Source organism: Asterias amurensis, chromosome 3, assembly GCF_032118995.1.
Source record: "Asterias amurensis chromosome 3, ASM3211899v1".
In the NCBI taxonomy this organism is placed as follows: Eukaryota; Metazoa; Echinodermata; class Asteroidea; order Forcipulatida; family Asteriidae; genus Asterias; species Asterias amurensis.
Window position 1 is genome coordinate 27,641,859 of NC_092650.1, and position 21,637 is coordinate 27,663,495.

The 21,637-nt window shown below is 38.8% G+C and overlaps 1 protein-coding gene across 3 annotated transcripts in view; it reads right to left on the minus strand.

Moving 5' to 3' along the window:
- The window catches only part of LOC139935476 (CD109 antigen-like), a 63,209-nt gene extending 42,001 nt beyond the window's left edge, over window positions 1-21,208 (minus strand). For all 3 annotated transcript variants that reach the window (XM_071930104.1, XM_071930105.1, XM_071930102.1), the window contains exons 1-9: window positions 21,029-21,208; window positions 12,324-12,472; window positions 11,212-11,398; window positions 9,641-9,794; window positions 8,736-8,806; window positions 3,661-3,789; window positions 2,847-2,886; window positions 1,082-1,166; window positions 366-459 (exon numbers count right to left, since the gene is read on the minus strand). In XM_071930104.1, coding sequence (XP_071786205.1) covers window positions 366-459; window positions 1,082-1,166; window positions 2,847-2,886; window positions 3,661-3,789; window positions 8,736-8,806; window positions 9,641-9,794; window positions 11,212-11,398; window positions 12,324-12,436 — 873 coding nt within the window. In that variant the 5' untranslated portion in view covers window positions 12,437-12,472; window positions 21,029-21,208. The remainder of the gene's footprint in view (window positions 1-365; window positions 460-1,081; window positions 1,167-2,846; window positions 2,887-3,660; window positions 3,790-8,735; window positions 8,807-9,640; window positions 9,795-11,211; window positions 11,399-12,323; window positions 12,473-21,028) is intronic.
- Window positions 21,209-21,637: the final 429 nt, after the last annotated feature.

Sequence of the window (21,637 nt, forward strand, 5' to 3'; positions counted from 1 at the left end):
ACCTTACTAAGCTTGACTCCTTACCACTCAAATCGCACACTCTCCTCCTGCTCAGATACAAAGATTCTCACTAACCCTCAAACCAGATACACTTCATCTTCCAATGGTTTTTCTGTAGCTACTCCAAACCTCTTTAACAATCTTCCTTATCAAATATGTCATGCTATTTAACTTTAAAGCGTTGCTTAAAACTAACCCTCTTCAGATTTCCTTAGTAGTAAGCGATATACATTTCATTCTCATGCCTTTGATTGTTGATTGCTTTAATATTGTTATGGTAAAACGTTGCAGTACCTTTTCAGTGTATAAACAAAACTTTATAAATGCTTAGATTAAAATTACATTATTATTGTTATTTTTTTTACCTCAGCCGTATAACGGAGTATTGCTAGTTCTGGCCCCCAAGACGGCCTCACTTCCAACGAGGCACGCCCTTTTACCGGCTCGCCATATGTGTACCTGATATATAAATCAAAGCATTCAACCAATTTGAATCATGTCTGATTATGACATTTATTCAATGTTTCAATTTATCTGTATGTTGGTTAGTCTAATAATCATGGGTAAGTCTGTAGCACTGAATAATCGGGCTAGCTAGCTATCAATAAATTAATCCATCAATCATCAATCAAGCAATCAATCAATAATCAATCAATCAATCAAGCGTTCAAACAATTAATTATAACCAATCAATTAATTAGCTAACTCATAAATTTATCAACAAATTATTCAATCCATAGGTTTTTAGTAGTCTGCCACTACTTTTTAAACCAACTCAATAGATTCATTTCAATGCATTTCGAAAATTCTTATCAAAATAAAGATAATTTGTTCATTTGGTTTATAGGTGCTTCCATTGCTGTGAAAGAGTAAAACCCCAATCCAAAATGCAGTAACTTAGAACGGTTTATAATACTTGTTTTCAATTTAAATTTACTTGTTTTCGTTTTAAAGTGTCTCTGTGGACATGCAGTATTTTCACACATCTGCAGCTAAGCTCTCCATGTTCTTCTCTTCTCAAACTGGCTACAGACCTGTAACCATGGTAACCCAACAATTACATGACAATGGATATACTTACTTGGCTTCAACCCTAACAATAACAAAGGCGTCTTCTTCCACGAAGTACGGCGGGACTAGGATGTTGACCTCAAACTTTGGTAAAACTGAAAGTCAAACAAAGTTTTGGTATTATTAATATTTTAGAAAATGAGCTACCCAGACACCATGAGACACAGATCTCAATCTAAACGAGACTCAACAACTCACGCGGGACAAAGCAACCTGGCACCAATTCATCAACTGCTTCTATAATTCCGTCCAAGGACGAAGGATGATGATGATGAATATTATTAGAGATCATCCTGTCTCTCTCAAAGATATTGTTTCAAGCCGTTATATGAAAATGTGTACTTTTATTTATGCTCACGTTCTATTGACAAGATCAATGATTACACACCTGTGTTTCTACACAACAAATCAGACGCCCCCACAAATGTTTGCTCCTAACTCTAATTTCACCCTAACCCTAGCATGCAGATCATAAGACAGAGGGGTTATTTACAAGTAGGGTTGTCAGAAAATAGGGGTGTCAAAACATCTAGGGTTGTCAAAATGCAGGGGTGTCAGAATATAGATGTAGCAGTATCAAGAAAATAGGGGTTTCTGAAACTAGTTTTTTTGGTCAAAGGGGGGTCAGAACATGTGGGCTTCGGAACAGAGGGGTGTCAGAACATGTGGGTTTCGGAACAAAGAGGTGTCAGATAATGTGGGTTTTGGAACAGAGGGGTGACAGAACATGTGGGTTTCAGAACAGAGTGGTGTCAGAACACGTGGGTTTCAGAACAGAGGGGTTTCGGAACATGTGGGTTTTGGAACAGAGGGGTTTCAGAGCATGTGGGTTTCGGTACAGAGGGGTTTCAGAACATGTGGGTTTCGGAAGAGAGGGGTGTCAGAACATGTGGCTTTCAGAACAGAGGGGTGTCAGAACATGTGGGTTTCGGAACAGAGGGGTTTCGGAATATAAGGTGTTGGAACATAGGGGTTTCGCAAACTAAGGGTTTCAGAACATGTGGGTTTCGGAACAGAGGGGTGTCAGAACATGTGGGTTTCGGAACAGGGGGGTGTCAGAACATGTGGGTTTCGGAACAGAGGGGTGTCAGAACATGTGGGTTTCGGAACAGAGGGGTTTCGGAACATAAGGTGTTGGAACATAGGGGTTTCGCAAACTAGGGGTTTTGGAACATAGGGGTGTCAGAACATGCAGTAGGTGTGTCAGAACATAGGGGTGTGGGAACATAGGGGTGTCAGTACATAGGGTTGGCGGAACATGGGTGTGCTTACAACTTAATACATGTAGGATTCAAACTGCAAATACATGTGTAATAATAACACATTGTAGAGTCAAAGGGAAACTTGATGGTAAACATCTGTTCTGCAATAATGAAGTTGTTTGTGGTGTCCCACCCAAGATAACTTTTTTATTTCAAGCAGGAAGCGGGAAATGTTCAATGCTTTCCAACTTTTATCTGTGAATGGCTACAATTGTTTAGCACTCCACTTTTGCTAAAAGAAATAGCTGTATAAGAAACATTCCAACACTTATAAATGCAGTCACCTAGTCATCAATGCTCCAAACTGCACTAACAGCAAAGTCAATACACGCAAGTAAACACTGCATGAAATGCACAAAGGCGTATGTTGCAAAAATTGTACGCGCTTGTTTGTGACTGAGGTACTTAGCTTCCATTTTTGGGGGCATTGGTGGTACTGGATGTCGACATAAATCAACTTCAGGACTAAAAATAATTTTATTTAAGAAATTTTAGTTTCAAAGGAATGCTTACCATACTCATCAATAGTGATTATGTGGTCCTTTTTCTCATTCTGAATAAATAAATAAATTAATAAATAAATACAATTATTTCAAATTAAAATAAGTACAGATACTCTTTTGTCTATCATGTCTATCGTGGTATTTTAAACAACATGCAAAAGGTACATCCACCAAAAACATGATTTATTCAATACGACATGATGCTACCTTAAACATTTCTAGATTGTATCAAACATTCAACGACTGTTAACCTTAGATTGTTTTCCAAATTTCCTGGGTGGATTATGTTCTCTGGAAAACGTGTCTTGCTTTGAATAGATTGTTATGTACGTAGTTCACCGACCACAAAACTGTGTAAGGAGTATTGTCCGTGAATGGATTCTGCTTGTCGTTTCATTTAAAGGGTTTGGCTACTTTTTGTACGACACAAAAGTACACAGATTTACAATAAATACACGGTTTAAAGATAATGATAGAAAGCTTCCCTTAAAATATTACTTGCTGAGGTGCTGTAGTTTTGGGGAAATTAGTAAAAAAAAAAAAAAATCCTCAAATAATTTTTGTCTCAGTGAGACAAACATTATTTTAGCATGTACATGTACAACAGATTTACACAATACTAACTCTCATAAAAAACTTACTCTGTAATTTTCACTTATTTTCTCAAAAACATGTCGACTAATGAAGCTGAAACTTCTACAGGAAATCTACAGTACATACATATTTATGCACAGTGAGAAGGGATTTTTGTATTGGCCAAAACCTTGATCTACAAAAGGTAGCAAAACCCTTTTTGCAGAATCGAGGCCTTAAGAGCTACTCACATTTGCTGTGATTGAGATGACCCAATCACCAAGTACTGGGTTATCGGACATGACTGTTTCCCCTGATACCACACCATGGTCAGCATTCTGTAGATCACTCCATTGCTGGATAATGTTCCCAACTGGGTCCTGTAGAAAAACAAGCAAAATCATTTGGGTTTGAACTAAGAAAAAAGATAATCATGAAGGCGCTCTACCAACTAAGCTATCTAGCCCTATGTTGGTGGTCTCCCCATTATGTCAGTATCTTTGTTAGGGGTGCCAGTCAGAAGCCATGCAACCGATAGCTATAGTATAGCAAGAGATCACACACCCAAGTTTTCGATACAACCTGGAAAGCAGCAGTGATGGGAAAGCACCTAAAGAGATTGCGACTTTTTCATTTTAAATATACAGGAATGATATTTGGTCCTTGGAAGAAAGTAGGAGCAATTTACCAAGGGCTGACCTACATGCACACATCGTGTAAACTCTAAAAGACTGTTCAAGCTTAATAACCAACAAATTGTTTCTGACTTTACAAAAGGCAAATAATCAGAAAACATTAGGAATTGATTAACAAAAACAACATTCCTGCAAGTAACACAGTAAAACACAAGGGGAATTGACTAGGTACACAATTTTGGGTTGAACAAAGAAGACTTCACTTGAATTAAATAAGTTTCAACGATGTAACGGCTTACCCCATATGGGGCATCAATTTCCAACACACTTAAAAAGCAGAACAGTTAGAGACTTCAAGAAATGCCCAGTACCCAGGGTCAAGTGGAAGGTCGTCCCACAATGTATGTCCTTGACCAATTCTTCTTTCAACAAAAAATACTTGTTCATGTATCAGCTATTTTTGTAACCAAGTTACTGATGCAGAAACTGTCCCAGATATTAGAAGGAAAAAACATGTGTAACCTCACCTTCAAAACTCTAATGCCAACGACTACATTAAACTATTTTTCTGGCCTCTAAAACCTCTTCAAGTATGAAATTGCAAGAATTTGTTGTTAAACCTAATTGACATGACCTATACCATCGTTCCTAAGCAAACTAACGATGACAGAGGAATCCAAGGGTTGTGTTTTCAATTTGTTATTTATTCTTTAGATCTCAATTGAAATCCTTGTGTCAATAATGACTTTAAGAGAGAAAGTAAACATTTTTTCAAAGCACTTTCAGAGATCCAGATTTTTATTCACTCAGTTAAACCTCTTAATATAAGAACGAATCAATAACTAGTATGGCATGTATTCAAAACGGGTTTGCAACCTTGGGTGTGTAAAAAATACATTGCTTTGTACATGTTATAGAGTAAACATGTATGAAGAATACTTTTTTTATTATTTAAGTTTATGTTTGTTCTCTGTAGAACCAGATGGAGAGGAGAGCCTCTAGATGGGAACTTTATTTCTTTCCTGCAATCCGTCGGGCTTCAGCTGTGGCTGTTTCTTTTTCCTTCATCTGTATTTTAATTGGTCATTGCTGTATCTTTTTAAAATGTTTTACCATAAGAGTGTGCATTATTGTTATTGTACTTTTGATACCCGAGAAATAAAATAAATGTAAATATAAACACACTGTCATCAATGTTATCAAGGTAAACTGTTGTTCCAATACACACAAGCTTTTTGTCGTCTAAAGCACGCAACGATCCTACACCAAAATAGAACAGCAAGTGATAGTTCTAATTTTCATATCATTGAAGGCGCTAGACTATCTTTTCCTTCTAGCTTCAGTTTAGTTATGTATTGGCCAAATTGAAAAGAAAAATCAAGATGGGCCATAGAGTTATATATTTATAAGAACTAGATGGCGCACTGGTGATGCTGTGTGAACAAACGCGACCAACCTCAAAGCGCTTTGAATATGAAGTACACTTTGGAGTTTTTTCTTTTATCAACTAACAAAATGGCCGCACAAACACACGCTGTGCGATGCTATTTTGTCAACTTACAAAATGGCCGCACAAACACACGCTGTGCGATGCTATTTTGCCAACTTACAAAATGGCAGCATGCACGCATGCCGGGCCGTGTATATAGACCAGTGCGCCCTCTAGTTCTTATATGATGGGCACATCATGATAAGGTCATTAGCCAGTAGCCTTGTTGTGATACACTCTGGGGTGCACTGTTTGGTTTAGGAGTTTATCCAACCTTACTACAGGATTGGCAAAGAAAGTATGAGGTCATAAAACATTTTCTAAAAGAGATGATTAGTTTGTTCAAGTTAGTTTTGTACAAACTACACAATAACAATGATCCGATAGATTTTAGTTTTGCATGAGGGATAAAGAATTAAATTTGTTTTTCCATACATCGATGACAGCACTGTAAACCTTGCATGCTAGGCTCTGTGTAGTATTAATCACATTCTGTAATACATACTGATGTAAAAGTATTAACAACTTATAACAAAGGACCGTCTGGGAAAAGTAAACGTCTGGGTGCCTCAAAGCTCTGAGACTGTATTCATGTAGTGTTATTTTAAGTCAGTTCATGGATAATGAGGTACAAATAGAAACTCAAAGAAGTGGTCGTTAAATATGACTATCCATTCGTGAAAAAGTGACTTTTTGTGTGACTGATGAAAGAGTGTGTCATTTGCTGGCAAATTCCCAGCCTATTTTGGCACCAAACATGACAACATCTGGAAGTACTTATTTAGGGGTTGCTATACTGGCGTAACATTAAAAAACAAAAATGCATGGTTTCGTAAAAGAAAATTGTTCAAAGAGTCCCTTAGATTCTAAGAAACATTACATAAAACTGTTTCATTCAATTGTGAGCCTAGATTGTTTTTGAACATTGCATAACTTGCTTTGTTCCATGATTAATGCTAATTTGAGAGTTTTTCCCTAGAGGTGGGAAGGGATCAATGCAACCATCTGTCTCTCTTTAAACTTAGAGGGAAGTCTCAAAAACAAGATTAAAGTTTACAACTGAATCAACCTTCCATTTGAGTGATATCGCAGTATGACTGTCTAAAGTTTCAACTTCCAAGTTCCAAGTTTCATATTATGAAGTTTCAAAATTTATAGAAAAAGGAAAATTGTAACTTATTTTATTTTAGAAACTTAAAGGGACACACCGGCTCACTGTTTACGCAATTTAGGGGTGTAGAATCATAAATAATGTTTTTTATAAATGGTTGCTGAAAAAAAAATCATCAAAATGTCACGTATTTAGTGAAAAATGATTTTAAAAAAACAAAGCGGTAAAAAGCCAGCGTATCTGTGTTTCCAGCCGTTGCAACAGTCAGATCTTCGTGACATTGTCGCACAATGTTGTTAGTAGACTGGTGCTTTGTGTATAGCAACATCTTACTATGACGCAGCATAAGGATCCAGTCTATCCATACCACCAGCGTAAACGGATCAGATAAATCCTTCGACGATGGAGGTAGACCTTCGTGCTTCGACGTACATGTACATCCACAGATCATCACGAAGAAAACAAAGAAACTAACCCAGAATGTGATGGGACAGGGACAAGTAAATAAAGCATTCCTGGCCCCAATAAACTAGGCATACTACCACACAGCCATGATGCAGTTTGGAATGCGGTCGTGGCGTTACGTGCTCCCGACGTACCAGGACCCAATTTCATAATGCCTTCATAGTGGCACAAAATTTGCTTAGCTGATTACCAGCCAAATTTTAATTAAATTTGAAAACTTTTGGCTGGTGCCCGACTAAGTTTTTAAACAGTAAAGAAAATTTGTAAGCAGTATTTTCTGCTAAGCAGATGAAACTGATCAATGGGCCCTGTTCACAGTGAAAGATTTTTTTATCTCGGGGGGGGGGGGGGGGGGGGGGGGGGGGGTGCATCATGAGGGATTCAAAAGCGTCCTTGTGAGAATGTATTTTGAAACGTAAGCGTAGCTGCAAATCTTGAAACGTAAGCCTAGCTTGACTCGGGATTGAAAGCGTACCTTTTGATTATAGCATAACTGGAACCTAAACATATCTTGGATTGTATAAGCGTAGCTGAGTAGCTGCGTAGCTTGAAACGTAACCATTACTTTTGGAACGTAACCATAATTTTTGGAACGTAAGCATATCTTGGTACGTAAGCGCTGCTGGGTATTTTGGAATGTAAACGTAGCTGCGTAAGAAACGTAAGCGTAACTTGACTTAGGATTGAAAGCGTACCTTTTGTTATTTTAGCGTAACTTGAAGGAACAAAAGCGTAGCTGAGTAGCTGTGTAGCTTAGAACGTAACCTTTTCTTTTGGAACGTAAGCATATCTTGGAACGTAAGCGTAGCTTGACTCGGGCTTGAAAACGTACCTGTTGATATAGCGTAACTTGAAGGAACGTAATTAAGCGTAGCTGAGTATCTGCGTAGCTTGAAACAGAACCAAATAATACCTCAACAATCTCAAAAATAACACTTCATTCACAGAATTAAAAAATTATATTTTTTTGACAAAATAATGCTTTGATGAAATTTTGTTTTATCATTATTTTTGTTTTAACCTTTTACAAAATTCTTATTCACCTGTCCTTTTTTACGATCGGGGCTCCGTTTTTTGTTATCCTTTTTTCTACTTTGTAAAACATTTTTTAAGCTGCTCACACAACAACACTGTCAATATAACAAAATGCGGTATTCCTACCTTTTGACATAATCAAACTTGTTTAATTACCTAAAAACTCATAACAAAAAGAAACTAGGAGCCATGAAACAAAACAGAGCATTATGCGATCATAAGAAATTGACGGAATCGACACGAGGTGTACCGACTGACAAACCCACGATGACAAACATGTACTTTGATGTCTGGTACCCAACCCCTCCCAAGCTAACGGCGAGACCCGCACGCTTGGAGTTCATAGCGCCTGGGATTACACCTCCAGCCCCCACGAGACACGGCATGTGCGGTACGATATATGCCCCGAGGCTTACGTTCCGATTGCTCCACGCCGTGGGGCCATAACAAGCTTCCGTTACACGGACTCTTTGAATGCGAATCTTAAGTTAGATTTTTCACCATTATTTACATTTTGTAGCGATAATTTGAGTACATGATCTTTTTCGTCAATTATTCGTTGATAATTTTGTAAATAAAAAAAATTCCTACCTTCATCTCAACTTGAAACACTCCCATGTATGGCAACAAGTTTGGATAAATTGCCATCGCTCGGAAATGAACTGTGTAAAAAAGAGAATGAACAAAAAATATATTATTCATTTTTAAACAATTACTATAATGACCGATTCTTCAAGAGGAAAAGCCTTCCCACTATTGGTAACATTTTCACAAAAGTGGAACAACCAAATTATTGAAAAAAAAAAATATCCAAGCAAATCCTTGCCATTTTGATTGGAGGGTCGTTGATGCTTGTTTTTGTATTATTTACCATGGACTTTTGTTCAATCTTTTTGCACACTAGACCACACCAAGCGTTATTTATCAATTATTAAATAAAAAATTTAAAATTTAGAATAAACAGGATGCCAAAACTAAATCTTGTACAGTGCGCATATTCTTAGGTACAGTCATTTTATCCTGATAGCTTTTCTGCCCATCTTCAGAAAATTGTTTTTGAATTTGAGCCTCCGTCTTAAAGGCTCTTGACACTATTGATAATTACTCAAAATAATTGCAGGCATAAAACTTACTTGGTAGTGAGTAATGGAGAGTTGTTGATATCAAAAACATTGTGAAAAACAGTTCCCTCTGAAGTAACAGATTTTTTGAGAATTTTTCTTTTTTTGAAGTAATTTCTCACTCAAATAGTAACAGACTAACAGCTGAGGCCTTTTATTATGCATCTAAAAGCACACTAAGTAATGCAACAAGGGTGTTTTTTCTTTCATTATTCTCTTACAAATTTGATGACCAATTCAGCCCAAATTTTCATAGGTTTGTTTCTTTATGCATATGTTGGGATACACCAAGTGAGAATACTGGTCTTTGACAATTACCAAAGCTGACGGTAAAATCCTTAAATTGACTAGACAAAAGTTGTCTTATTTCTTTACCTGTTTGACCTGGCTTGTAGATTGCCTTGTCACTCTGTACCAAGATAGCGAAACTACTTGGAGAGAAATGTAGGTCCTCAATCTGACTGAATGTCAGACCTCCACTGCCTTCTATCTGAAGCTTGAATGTGTCCGTTATAAGATGCTCAGGAACCTAAACAATTACAACAGAAATCTTGCCCTTAACCTTTAATATCTTCATATGATAGCACATTAGTTAATTTCACACTCTAACTGTAAACAAAAATCAATTTATTTGTAATAACCTGACGACCGACCCCTGACAACAATCAAAAAGGTCCTTCTAATAAACAGTACTTTCTGCACCTCATTTCTGCTTTGTGTTACTTTGTTTTGCTGACCTCTTATAACAACTTTCCTGTCTACAAAGAGCAACAATCTAACCTCATTGCACAGTCCACCATGTTCTTTAAAATACACCATGGTCTCCTCAACATCCAAACGCCACCATCTATCAAGCCAGCTACATACATTGCCAGACAGGATCACACTCTCAAATATACCAGACCAGATGCCTCTAACGACCAATATTAATTTTCATTCTACCCAAGAACAGTTAGGATCTGGAAACATCTACCCTCTACAGCAGTCTATGCGCCATCCATCTCAGTATCCCTGCCAGCAATCAGAGTCCTACGACCTCTGGCTGGCTCTGGGATGCTACCCAGTCTTGCACAATGTAAATAGTGCACAACCTTTTTGTGTCCTTTTTATTTATTTATTCTCTTCGCACCTTGCACCGTGGGCCAATGACGCCACCAATGCACCATCCCAGTTTAGCTTCCTACATGAGCTGTTTAGGGATTAAATTACTCAAGACTCAAGACCAGTACAAGCAATCTTAATAGTACAAGAGTCTTCTACATTTTTCCTTTCTGTTGACATCTTAGCTTAACAAAATCGATAAAAGCAGCACAACTTTTAGCAGCACAACTCTTCGCATCACAATTAAATACATCTTATTTTTACTTCATGTATGTTAATTTCTTGTATCAATAGCAAATCCAAATAATAGTATTAAAAATAAGAACGAGAACAACAAAAATGTTTTCCTTTTTCACATGACACACGCCCTCACATTGTCGAATGAACTAAAACTGTCTTTTATTACCCAATATTTGACATTTGTTACTTTAAACTCAAGTTAACACTCCTACATTTGTAAACATTTTCTACTTGAAAAAATTAAACTGCTTGGATTGTGTAGGATGGTAAAACCTTACAACCTTACATTTAGACTTCTGTGTTATAGTTTATAAATGTTCACCCTTTTTACCACCAAGGTCTGGGAGGGCACATCTTTTTTTATGACAGTTTTTATGAATTTTGCCTTTCCCTGGACGGACTCTGGTTGTTTTTATAATTGTTGTGCGAAGAATTAAAATAATAAGGTATGAATATACATTTCACAGACTGGCATTGTTTACTTATCATTTAAAACCACAGCTTTGATATTTCAAATTATTGTAGTAGAAGATATGTTTTAAAGGTTACAGGCATCACAAAAGGGGCGATTTTTTTAAACAAAATAGTAATTGCTAAATCCATACCTGAATAGTCATCATGGAGGTTGCTCCCGAAGTGAATCTCTCTGTTGCCGTGGCAACATTCTCCATGCTCCTTCCTTTCAAAATGGTGGCTGTAACCATGACATCACTTGCTGCTTCCAGAATAGACACACTCATAGTGAAGGGCAGTCCAGCATGGATTGTATTGGGAGCAAGGATGATGTACGACCTAATAGCAAAAGGGAAGGGTGCTAGTTTTAGATGAGTGTCTTGCATGCAATAATGGAAAGACTCAACAAGCCCAGTTCATACTTCCTGCTAATGCTTTGTGCGAAGGGAGTTTCCTTGCGTCACAACTGGAAAAACAGCGCAATCCATTATTACGTCATCAAAAGTCCCATTCCTAAGAAGTATGAATCAGGCTCAAGTCCAATACATGGTTCTGTCCAACCATTTTGCATCAACAAGTACCTTGACCGAAATAGACTTGGATACACTGACTATTGACATAATTAAGAACCAAACACGCGTCTCAAGTAGGTAGAGGGGGGTGCCTAAAATAAAAAGGAATTTAACATTGGCCCTGCCCCCCCCCAAATACATGTCATACACACACACACTGGAAAGCAGTGCACCCTCCAAAATCCTGGCTTCACAGTGCATGCACATGTTAGGCCTACCATTTTAAAATTTGAAGTTTTGGATTAACATACAGTGTAATAAGCACTAAACGTTTCTTTTAAATTTAAACAAGATAATAATAAAGACATTTGTAAAGCGCCTAAAGCAAAAAGCCTTTAAGCGCATAAAGAGAACAATAACAATACAATGAGTGAAAGAAGCAATTACAAACAAGCAGATTACAAATAAGCAGCTTCAAACAAATGAGTTTTTAATAGACTTAAAACATTTACAATAAAAAATTAGCCTGGCGAATATGCACAGGAAAACTATTCCGAAGAAACGGTGCGTTGTAAGAAAATAACCATGTTGTAACCTGTGTCCGTAAAAACTGGAAGAAGCTCTTTTAGTTAAAAACGCTGACTGTTGAGACGATTGTACAGTCCAAGGAGGGGAATAATGGTGAACAAGTTCAGATTAATAAGCAGGAGATTGACATGCTAGAGCTTTGAAGGTTTACAAAAGAATTTTACCTTGTGTGAACTTCTGGTGCTTCAGTAGCCAATGGTTCACGCTGAGCCAAAGCTCCATGGATGCAGAGTGCTGCAAGGCACAGCAGCCATAAACTCACTGGTACTTCTCTCATCCTGGTTCCCACCAAAAGGAGCTTTAGTTTCGAAATCTGCAAGATAAGAAGATAGAAATAGTGAGTAGTCAGATGGATGAATAAGGTACTCAACTCCTCAAGAATAGACTGAAAGGTGGATGTAACTACACTGCACCTTCCTCATTGATTGTCTCAGTGTAATATAGTGCCATAAACAACTGAACTATGACAAATCTCAATGTAGAAGAATTACTTGAGACATGAGCATGGAGCGACTTGAATATTCTGCATCGCTGTGACACCTGAATGCTAACTGAGAGAGAGGATTTGTACAAGAGTCCAACTCATCCCCCAGTTTTGCCAAGCCTTGGTTGAAGGTCAAATATAGCCCAGTGGAGTATTAAAGGGCATGTGTGATGACATCATCACCGTCCTGATGACATCATCACCATCCTGACCGTATTTCATTGCAATACTCCATTAAACCCTTCCAGATATAAAAACATTAATTTACAAGTCAGTTTACATCAACAAATCATTTGATCTGTGACAGTTGTAGCTAGAGCACCTGGGGCCCTATAGGGCAAGCCTAAGGCAGTATCCATGGTGCGCTTGAAGCTAGCATAGGGAGTGCAGAATACAGCACTTCAAACCTAAGGGTCCAGGGGAAAGCCTAAGGCAGTATCCATGGTGCGCTTGAAGCTAGCATAGGGAGTGCAGAATACAGCCTTTCAAACCTAAGGGCCCAGGGGAAAGCCTAAGGCAGTATCCATGGTGCGCTTGAAGCTAGCATAGGGAGTGCAGAATACAGCACTCCAAACCTAAGGGCCCAGGGGACAGCCTAAGGCAGTATCCATGGTGCGCTTGAAGCTAGCATAGGGAGTGCAGAATACAGCACTTCAAACCTAAGGGCCCAGGGGAAAGCCTAAGGCAGTTGTGCATGAAGATAGCATAGGGAGCACAGAGTACAGTGCTCCATGACTGGGGGCCCTGGGGCCAGCCTAAGGCAGTATCCATGGTGCGCTTGAAGCTAGCATAGGGAGTGCAGAGTACAGCCTTTCAAACCTAAGGGCCCAGGGGAAAGCCTAAGGCAGTTGTGCATGAAGATAGCATAGGGAGCACAGAGTACAGTGCTCCATGACTGGGGGCCCTGGGGCCAGCCTAAGGCAGTATCCATGGTGCGCTTGAAGCTAGCATAGGGAGTGCAGAATACAGCACTTCAAACCTAAGGGCCCTGGGGATAGCCTAAGGCAGTTGTGCATGTTTGTGCATGAAGATAACATAGGAGCACAGAGTACAGTGCTCCATGACTGGGGGCCAAGGGGGCCAGCCTAAGGCAGCATCCATGGTGCGCTGAAGCTAGCATAGGGAGTGCAGAATACAGCACTCCAAACCTAAGGGCCCAGGGGGACAGCCTAAGGCAGTATCCATGGTGCGCTTGAAGCTAGCATAGGGAGTGCAGAATACAGCACTTCAAACCTAAGGGCCCAGGGGATAGCCTAAGGCAGTTGTGCATGAAGATAGCATAGGGAGCACAGAGTACAGTGTTCCATGACTGGGGGCCCTGAGGCCAGCCTAAGGCAGTATCCATGGTGCGCTTGAAGCTAGCATAGGGAGTGCAGAATACAGCACTTCAAACCTAAGGGTCCAGGGGAAAGCCTAAGGCAGTTGTGCATGAAGATAGCATAGGGAGCACAGAGTACAGTGCTCCATGGCTGGGGGCCAAGGGCCAGCCTAAGGCAGTATCCATGGTGCGCTTGAAGCTAGCATAGGGAGTGCAGAATACAGCACTTCAAACCTAAGGGTCCAGGGGACAGCCTAAGGCAGTTGTGCATGAAGATAGCATAGGGAGCACAGAGTACAGTGCTCCATGGCTGGGGGCCAAGGGGGCCAGCCTAAGGCAGTATCCATGGTGCGCTTGAAGCTAGCATTGGGAGTGCAGAATACAGCACTTCAAACCTAAGGGTCCAGGGGACAGCCTAAGGCAGTTGTGCATGAAGATAGCATAGGGAGCACAGAGTACAGTGCTCCATGGCTGGGGGCCAAGGGGCCAGCCTAAGGCAGTATCCATGATGCCCTTGAAGCATTTTTCTAATTTTCCCCCTTTTTTCTTCTGTTGTTTTCTCTGATGTTTGTATACAGCGAGTCGTGTTCTACTTGCTTTTAAAACATTTTGTTCATTAAATAGGGGTTCAATGGTAACATTTTTAGTTTTGATCTACTCGCTTTCCAATAAGATAATTTATTATTATGTAAATGGGAAAAAATACAAGTCTCTAACCTACATAAGGTTAAAATGGTGTGAAATGCCACTATGATTCTCTTCCAACAAATATTCAATAAACTGACATGTTACCTTCATGGCATTTTACAGGAAAATCTTAACGTGATTGGAGGCGGTGGAAAATGCGTGCATCCATAAACCTGCTCCTTGGGGAACCTCTTTAAGTTTGAAATAAATTGGACTTTCTCTCCAAATGAGTCTCTCTCCTCATTAATTTGCAAAATTCATTTCCTTTCCAATCCCCCCGAGTCTTACTGGTAGAAACTACCTCCTTGCCATCATTAGCAAGAAATAAACCATACCACTGTCATACAATAGACCTCATGAACGTGTTAACTGTTTAGTAATTAGAGAATTGTATAAATCCAGTGTTTCTTATCCTTCAACACACAGACCCATTATTATTACGCATCTGGCATCTGGACATCAATGGCTATTGCCAAATATCATTTTGCGCCCTTTTCACATGATGATATAACAAGTGATTTAACAATGCGAACATTACCAGTCTATAGGATTAAAATTTAAACAAACAGTGAAAATGTAAATTTTTCATTTAATTAAGTGAGATAACTAACCTCGAAAAATCTGGAGAAATATAATTAATAATAATAATAATAAGACTTGTAATGCGCACATATCCACCCTGCTGGGTGTTCAAGGCGCAGTAAAACCAAAAACAAAACAAAAACAAAACACAACACAAAGAAAAACAGACACAACAAAATTAGTCATTGAAAACCTGTGACATAAGATAAGTTTTGAGAAGAGACTTGAATTTTGCGGTACAAACACAAGATCGGAGATTAAGTGGTAGAGAGTTCCAGATGCGTGGCGCGGCTGAAGAAAAAGACCTGTCACCCCATGAGTGTCGAGACTTGGTTCAATGAGGAGAAGCATGGAACTTGATCGAATTATTAAATGTCTATACAGCATGTACAGAAAGAATAATCCCTAATACATGTAACACCTCAGCGTCCAACTTGGGTTATAAAAACTGATGGAAAAAAAGTTTTCCATTATAACCCAGGAGTGAAATGACTCTCAAAATAATTTATTTACAAGCGCTGATTAGACTTTTAACTTTTTATTGCAATTAATTTTAAGAGTGATTACCAAATGTTTCCCTGGAATTTGCCAGGTTTAACATTTAATGACTAAAGTGTGGAAATGTCATCCAAATTTGCTGGGATTATCTTTTGAAATTAGTTTCTATAGTGCTGCGTTGCGCTCATGCTAGCTTAGCCCCGCGGTTGTTTTGACAACATTGCTTGTGTTTTGTAAGTACATGCAGTGCTCTAGCCTTGCTCAAGGCAGTCGAATTATTCACTCCGAAAAAAGACCGCCGCTGTATAAAAACCCACCCGTATTCACTGTGCGTAAAACCCACCCGTATTCACTGTGCGTAACATCGCACGACACGATGCCCCCGTACACTATCCGCATGCGGAGGCCGTCAGGCCGACAGCCTTGTAGGATCTGTGTTGAAGCCACTGACCTCATTACTATAATAAGCGAAGAGTTCCCACGGTCAGCTCATTACATAATGCCCGCGAATGACGAGACATGTTTACCTCACACACCACCACCACGGACGCATGATAGGGTCCAAAGGTCGTGATAAGGGAAGTGCGTGATTGGACGTCAAAATGAATAATTCATTTGCCTCACATCCTGTGTTGTCTGATAGGTCTGACGAACGATATACATATTCATGAGCTGCATACTAGCATATCCTAGAGCCCCCCCAATTTCGTCCACTATTGGAATTTTTTCAATACAACACATTAAAACGGGAAGATACAGACCCAACAAGACTGTCGGCCTGACGGCCCTCCGCATGCGGTTAGTGGTGTACGAGTGCGATGACTTGTGTGAACAGTATTCGTGCGATGTGACAGTGTGTATACGGGTGGGTCATTCGGTGTGATCGCACACACCATGCACAGGGTATATGGCGGGTGGGTTTACAGCTGCGTCTTTTCGGAGCGAATAATGCGACTGCCTTGAGCAAGGCTAGCAGTGCTCAGGGCTTCAGACCAGAGGACGGAGCCGAATGCACAGCTTGCCGCTGATTGGCTGCCGTCTATAAACCACAACAGATGATAGGCTGTTCTTTTTTGAGGGGGAGGTGTATGAAGGTACAAAAACGTAATGTAAAAAAACAAAAAACAAAAGGGGTAAAATTAATTTTTTTATGGGGGTAATGATATGAAATCAATGTATTAATGAATACATTTTGAATTTTTTTTATTTTTTTATTTGAATGAATCAAAATGTTACTTTTCTTGTTTTACTTATTATTTTTTTTGTATTTAAATTAAATTTAAATCGGTACATTTTGAAACAATAGTTTATTGCTCCATGGTTTAATTTAATTTGAATAAATAAGAATGACACCTTGTTTATGATTTTTATGCATAAATACCTCAGACAGTTTCGCTATTCCTATTGGTGGAGAGCGGGTCACGTGGGTGTGTAAACCTTTGTTTATGACCAGTAAAATTGTTGAAACATGGGCGTGACACGCGAGTTTGCACCTGTGCTTATAAGACAGTTTCTTCATTCCTATTGGTCGAGAGCAACGGCCGAGACAGTTGTGCCACATCACGCGATATGCAGACGCGCACAGCATTCCTTATAAGGAGTTGTTTACCCGAGAGCCTTGACTGGGCCTCACCATTTCATAGCTTGAGGGGTGTTGTGTTGAAAGAAATCATTGAAAAATTACAATTTGTGCATTTGTTTTACTTTTTGATCAAAAGTGTTGAGTTTTTTTACCGAAAAGGTATTTATGAATGCAATCAAAGTGTGTTGAATCGGTTTTCAACTAGTGGTTTAAACCCACCGAGGCCTGGTTCTTGATAATTTACCTTGACTTCGTCTCGATAATATTATCAAGAACCACGCCTCGTTGGGATTAAATCACTAGTTGAAAACCTCTTCACCACACATTGATTCCCTTATGAATATTTTATTATCATTTACTATTAATTGGAGCATATAATTTTATTTCACTAAATTAAAATCTTACCATGGTTACATTTCTTGTTTTAATGACCATTATTTATATAAATATAAACCATAATAGTAATTGACACATTTAAATAAAAACAAATAATTTGAAAAATTAATTTGTTAATGTTCTTGTTTATAATGATAGTAATTATAATTCACAGCACACAACAACAAAATACTAAATTGTTCCTACACATCCTCCCACCGCCTCCCCATAACCAGTCTCTGTAAACAGCCGTTGGTTTAATTTACTACCCACAATGCATCATTGCACACAGCGCTAGCGACGATCGAGTAGTCAGGGCACGTATCCGTTCAAGTCATGTGCGTGGTAGGCTGACAGGCTTACACACATCGAAGATTATCCAGCGGAATGTCTCAAAAATCATCATTTTTAAGCACCAAAAAAAGACCGTGAGCACAATTTCAAAGCTGGTGTAGCATCTTAAATACGTTGCCTTGGATCGGTCGAGTTGGTCTTTAAAAAGCATTTGTAACCGTTTGTTATGAAATGCATCCATAGGTGGAAAGATGTTGTAATACAATGATCCACACAAACATGCCTCGAAATTGCGCGGTTTTCCTTTTACCTCGTCGACTAACACGGTCAGCCATTTATGGGAATGTACTTTTTGACTCCTATAAACGGCCAACCGTGATAGTTCGCAAAGGAAAAGGAAAACCACGCAATTTCGAGGCAAAATTGTGTGGATCATTGTATTCTACTTTTAAAACATCTTTCTAACCATATATGCATTTTTATAACAAACGGTTACAAATGCTTTTTATAGACCAACTTGTCCGATCCAAGGCAACGTGTTCCTTTAAACATAATATGGATAGGCCATTTGGGAGTTTGAAGGTAATTCATGGGGCTTTTTTTTTCATTTTGGGGCATTTTTCATGTGACAGTCATAGAAAATGTCAACTTCATGAGTTATAGAGAGCTTTGGTCTGGGGCGCTAGTAGCCCCATAAATCGGTCCAATCCACTCCGTATCCTTGGCCCCACCGTGTCTGATATCAAAATCTTTTGCATTCTTAAAAAACCATCTGCATCATGAAACTTACCGATCGAATGCTTCAGAAGTTGCAGACAGCCCTACACGTGGAATTGTTCAATGTATCACATGTTTTGAGTAAAAAACAAATGAATTTTGAGTGTGAATTTTCTCAACTACCGCTCTTTTACCGCTACACCAGCTAATGCCGATTGTCCCCGACCATGCACGTATTTTTTTCCCAGGACAAACGTGGAGAAATATCTGCACACGTTCGTCCTGGGAAGAAAAAAAAATTCCGATCAGTGCTTTGTGTACAAACATATGGACACACGTCTGGGAACTATTCTTCATCGTTCAAATATAATTGTACACAAACCAAGGATTGGGTATTTTTTCTTTCCAGGACGAACGTGTGCAGATAATTCTCCACGTTTGTCCTGGGAAAAAATATACGCTCACCGTCGGGGACAATCAGCATTAGTAGAAGAGCGGAAGTTGAGAAAATTCACACTCAAAATTCATTGATTTTTACTCAAAACCTGTGATACAAATTTGAACAATTTCACGTGTAGGGCTATCTGCAACTTCTGTGCATTAGATCGATAAGCTTCATGATGCAGATCATTGCAGATCTAGATGACCGATAATATCAAAATTTCGAAAAAAGGAATCTAGCGCCCCAGTCACTGGGTCTAACACGTCTTAAAAGATTGATAAGTTTAAAGCCATTATACACTTTCGGAACAGAAAAAAAAATAAAAGTTCACAGATTTACAAATAACTTACAAGGTTTACACATGAAATGCTTTGCTTTTTGAGAAAACATTGAAACAATAATCAATTCTCGACATCGAGAATTACGGATTTATAGTAAACACATAGTATGTCATGACACGGTGAAACGTGCGGAAACAAGGGTGGGTTTCCCCGTTATTTTCTCCCGACTCCCGATGACCGATTAAGCCTAAATTTTCACAGGTTTGTTATTTTATATAAGTTGTGATATCGTAGCGTAATACACTATCGACCCTCATATGTTCTCGGTACCCAACTTTGATTCCCGTTTACTGCGAGATTGTGCAAGCTGCACCGGTGACAGAAGCTAGAATGCTAGATGCAGTTTACTCACTGTATTTTCATCAGGCTTAATCATGCTGAGAATAAAGTTTCCTGTCGTTGGTTATGCTCAAACATTTATAAAATGATTGATTTTTGGTACTAATCACTAGTGCATTTATGCCAACATTCAAATGAGTCAAAGAAACATCATCCAACCTCAAAAGTTCAAAACAAAATTACTATAAAAGATCTGCTAGATTGAGTTTCATTCTGCTATAGTCACTAGATGGATCACGTGAGGTGGTTACTATTTGGGATTCTATGGTGTGCAAATGTGGGGAAAGAAATATTACAATATTTTAATTGAAAACGACAACAACAAAAATTGTTTTTAAATTTACTGCATACTGTAATAAATTTCGATAAGCGTAATAAATATTAAGTCTACATTAAAGAGAAAATATCATAGATTGGTTTTATATCTCCTGAAAGCAAACATTACTGGTATGAAATGGTGGAAAACGGATTGTTATGAAGTGTGTGTGCTTCAAGGGGGGGGGGGGGGTTGGGTGGAGTGTTTTACTTTCATGGCTATGATATACCCGGATTCTAATAGTATCCATTATGCCTTAGGACAAAAATGTAATTAAATGTGTTAAGTACCAGTTGAATAATATTTTTGACTTATTTTGCACGCCATACTAGCTTCTGAATATTTAATAAAATACCAACCAATGTGGGTGTGAAAACATATGACGTTGCTCCAATGTCGTGCATGCATTTAAGCACTGTTAATGGCGGACTGTCTCTCGCAACGTAAAACCGAAACTCTAAAATTTTCAACACACTATGAAGTGTAAGTGTTACTGTTATTGTTAAAAAACAAGATAGATGATTTGAAAAAAAAAGTTTTTGATTGTGAACAATTTTCCTGTTATCCTACTGAAAACACATGACACCAGGATACAGGAAGTGTGGGCCTTGCACAATGTTTACCGAAAGTGTCCAATGGCTTTAAAGAGAAATGCACAGAAATTTTCTTTTTGAAAAAAAAGTAAAATAAAAAATAATTTAAAAAACAATGATGCGGCCATTAATGACAGTCAGATATGACTAAAGAACAGTCTTTAACAAAGCCAAACCAACGATGATGTAGTTGCGATAACGTACGCCGTCGGCAGGAGGGTTACATTATCGCAACTAACGATGATGATGACGCACAATCATAGAATGACAGAAAAAAAACTTGATCTACGATAAAACTCACCAGTGTAAAGATTAACGATGTACCTCGTAAGACAGCAAAACGTATAATGATCGGAACCTATCGTACTGCTTTCCTAAACCATAGAGTACCTTACTCTATGCTTTCTTTATAAACCATGCTATTGTAAGAAACGTACCACGCAGCTCCAGTCCCGATCGCCAGACTGACAGCAGAGACAATACAACCCACTTCTATTGTTATTAGCTACACATAGTGTCAGTGGCAGCATAGCATGTAGGAGTGTGCCAGGCACCAACCGTGTATGATTGTATGGTGGCCCTGAAGGGATATCGCACATCGCAAATATCTGCAAAGGTATCATTAGTTGCGATAACGTAACCCTCCTGTCGAAGGCGGAGCCGGATGGTTACAAAGCTTATTCGAGTGAAAAAGGCGAAATAGTTTAGTCAACAGATTTGCTCAATTTTTACCACTTTCAAAAATCATGACACAAGTTCTAGGAACACGAACTTGATCCTTATGTCTAATGAAGAACACTCAAAAACACAATATTGAGAAAATGTTTGGGAAAAAAAGGACAAAAAACTTACTCGAAATTGTTTGTTTTTAACCATTTCACCCTGCACACAGATTGCGGATGATACGTAA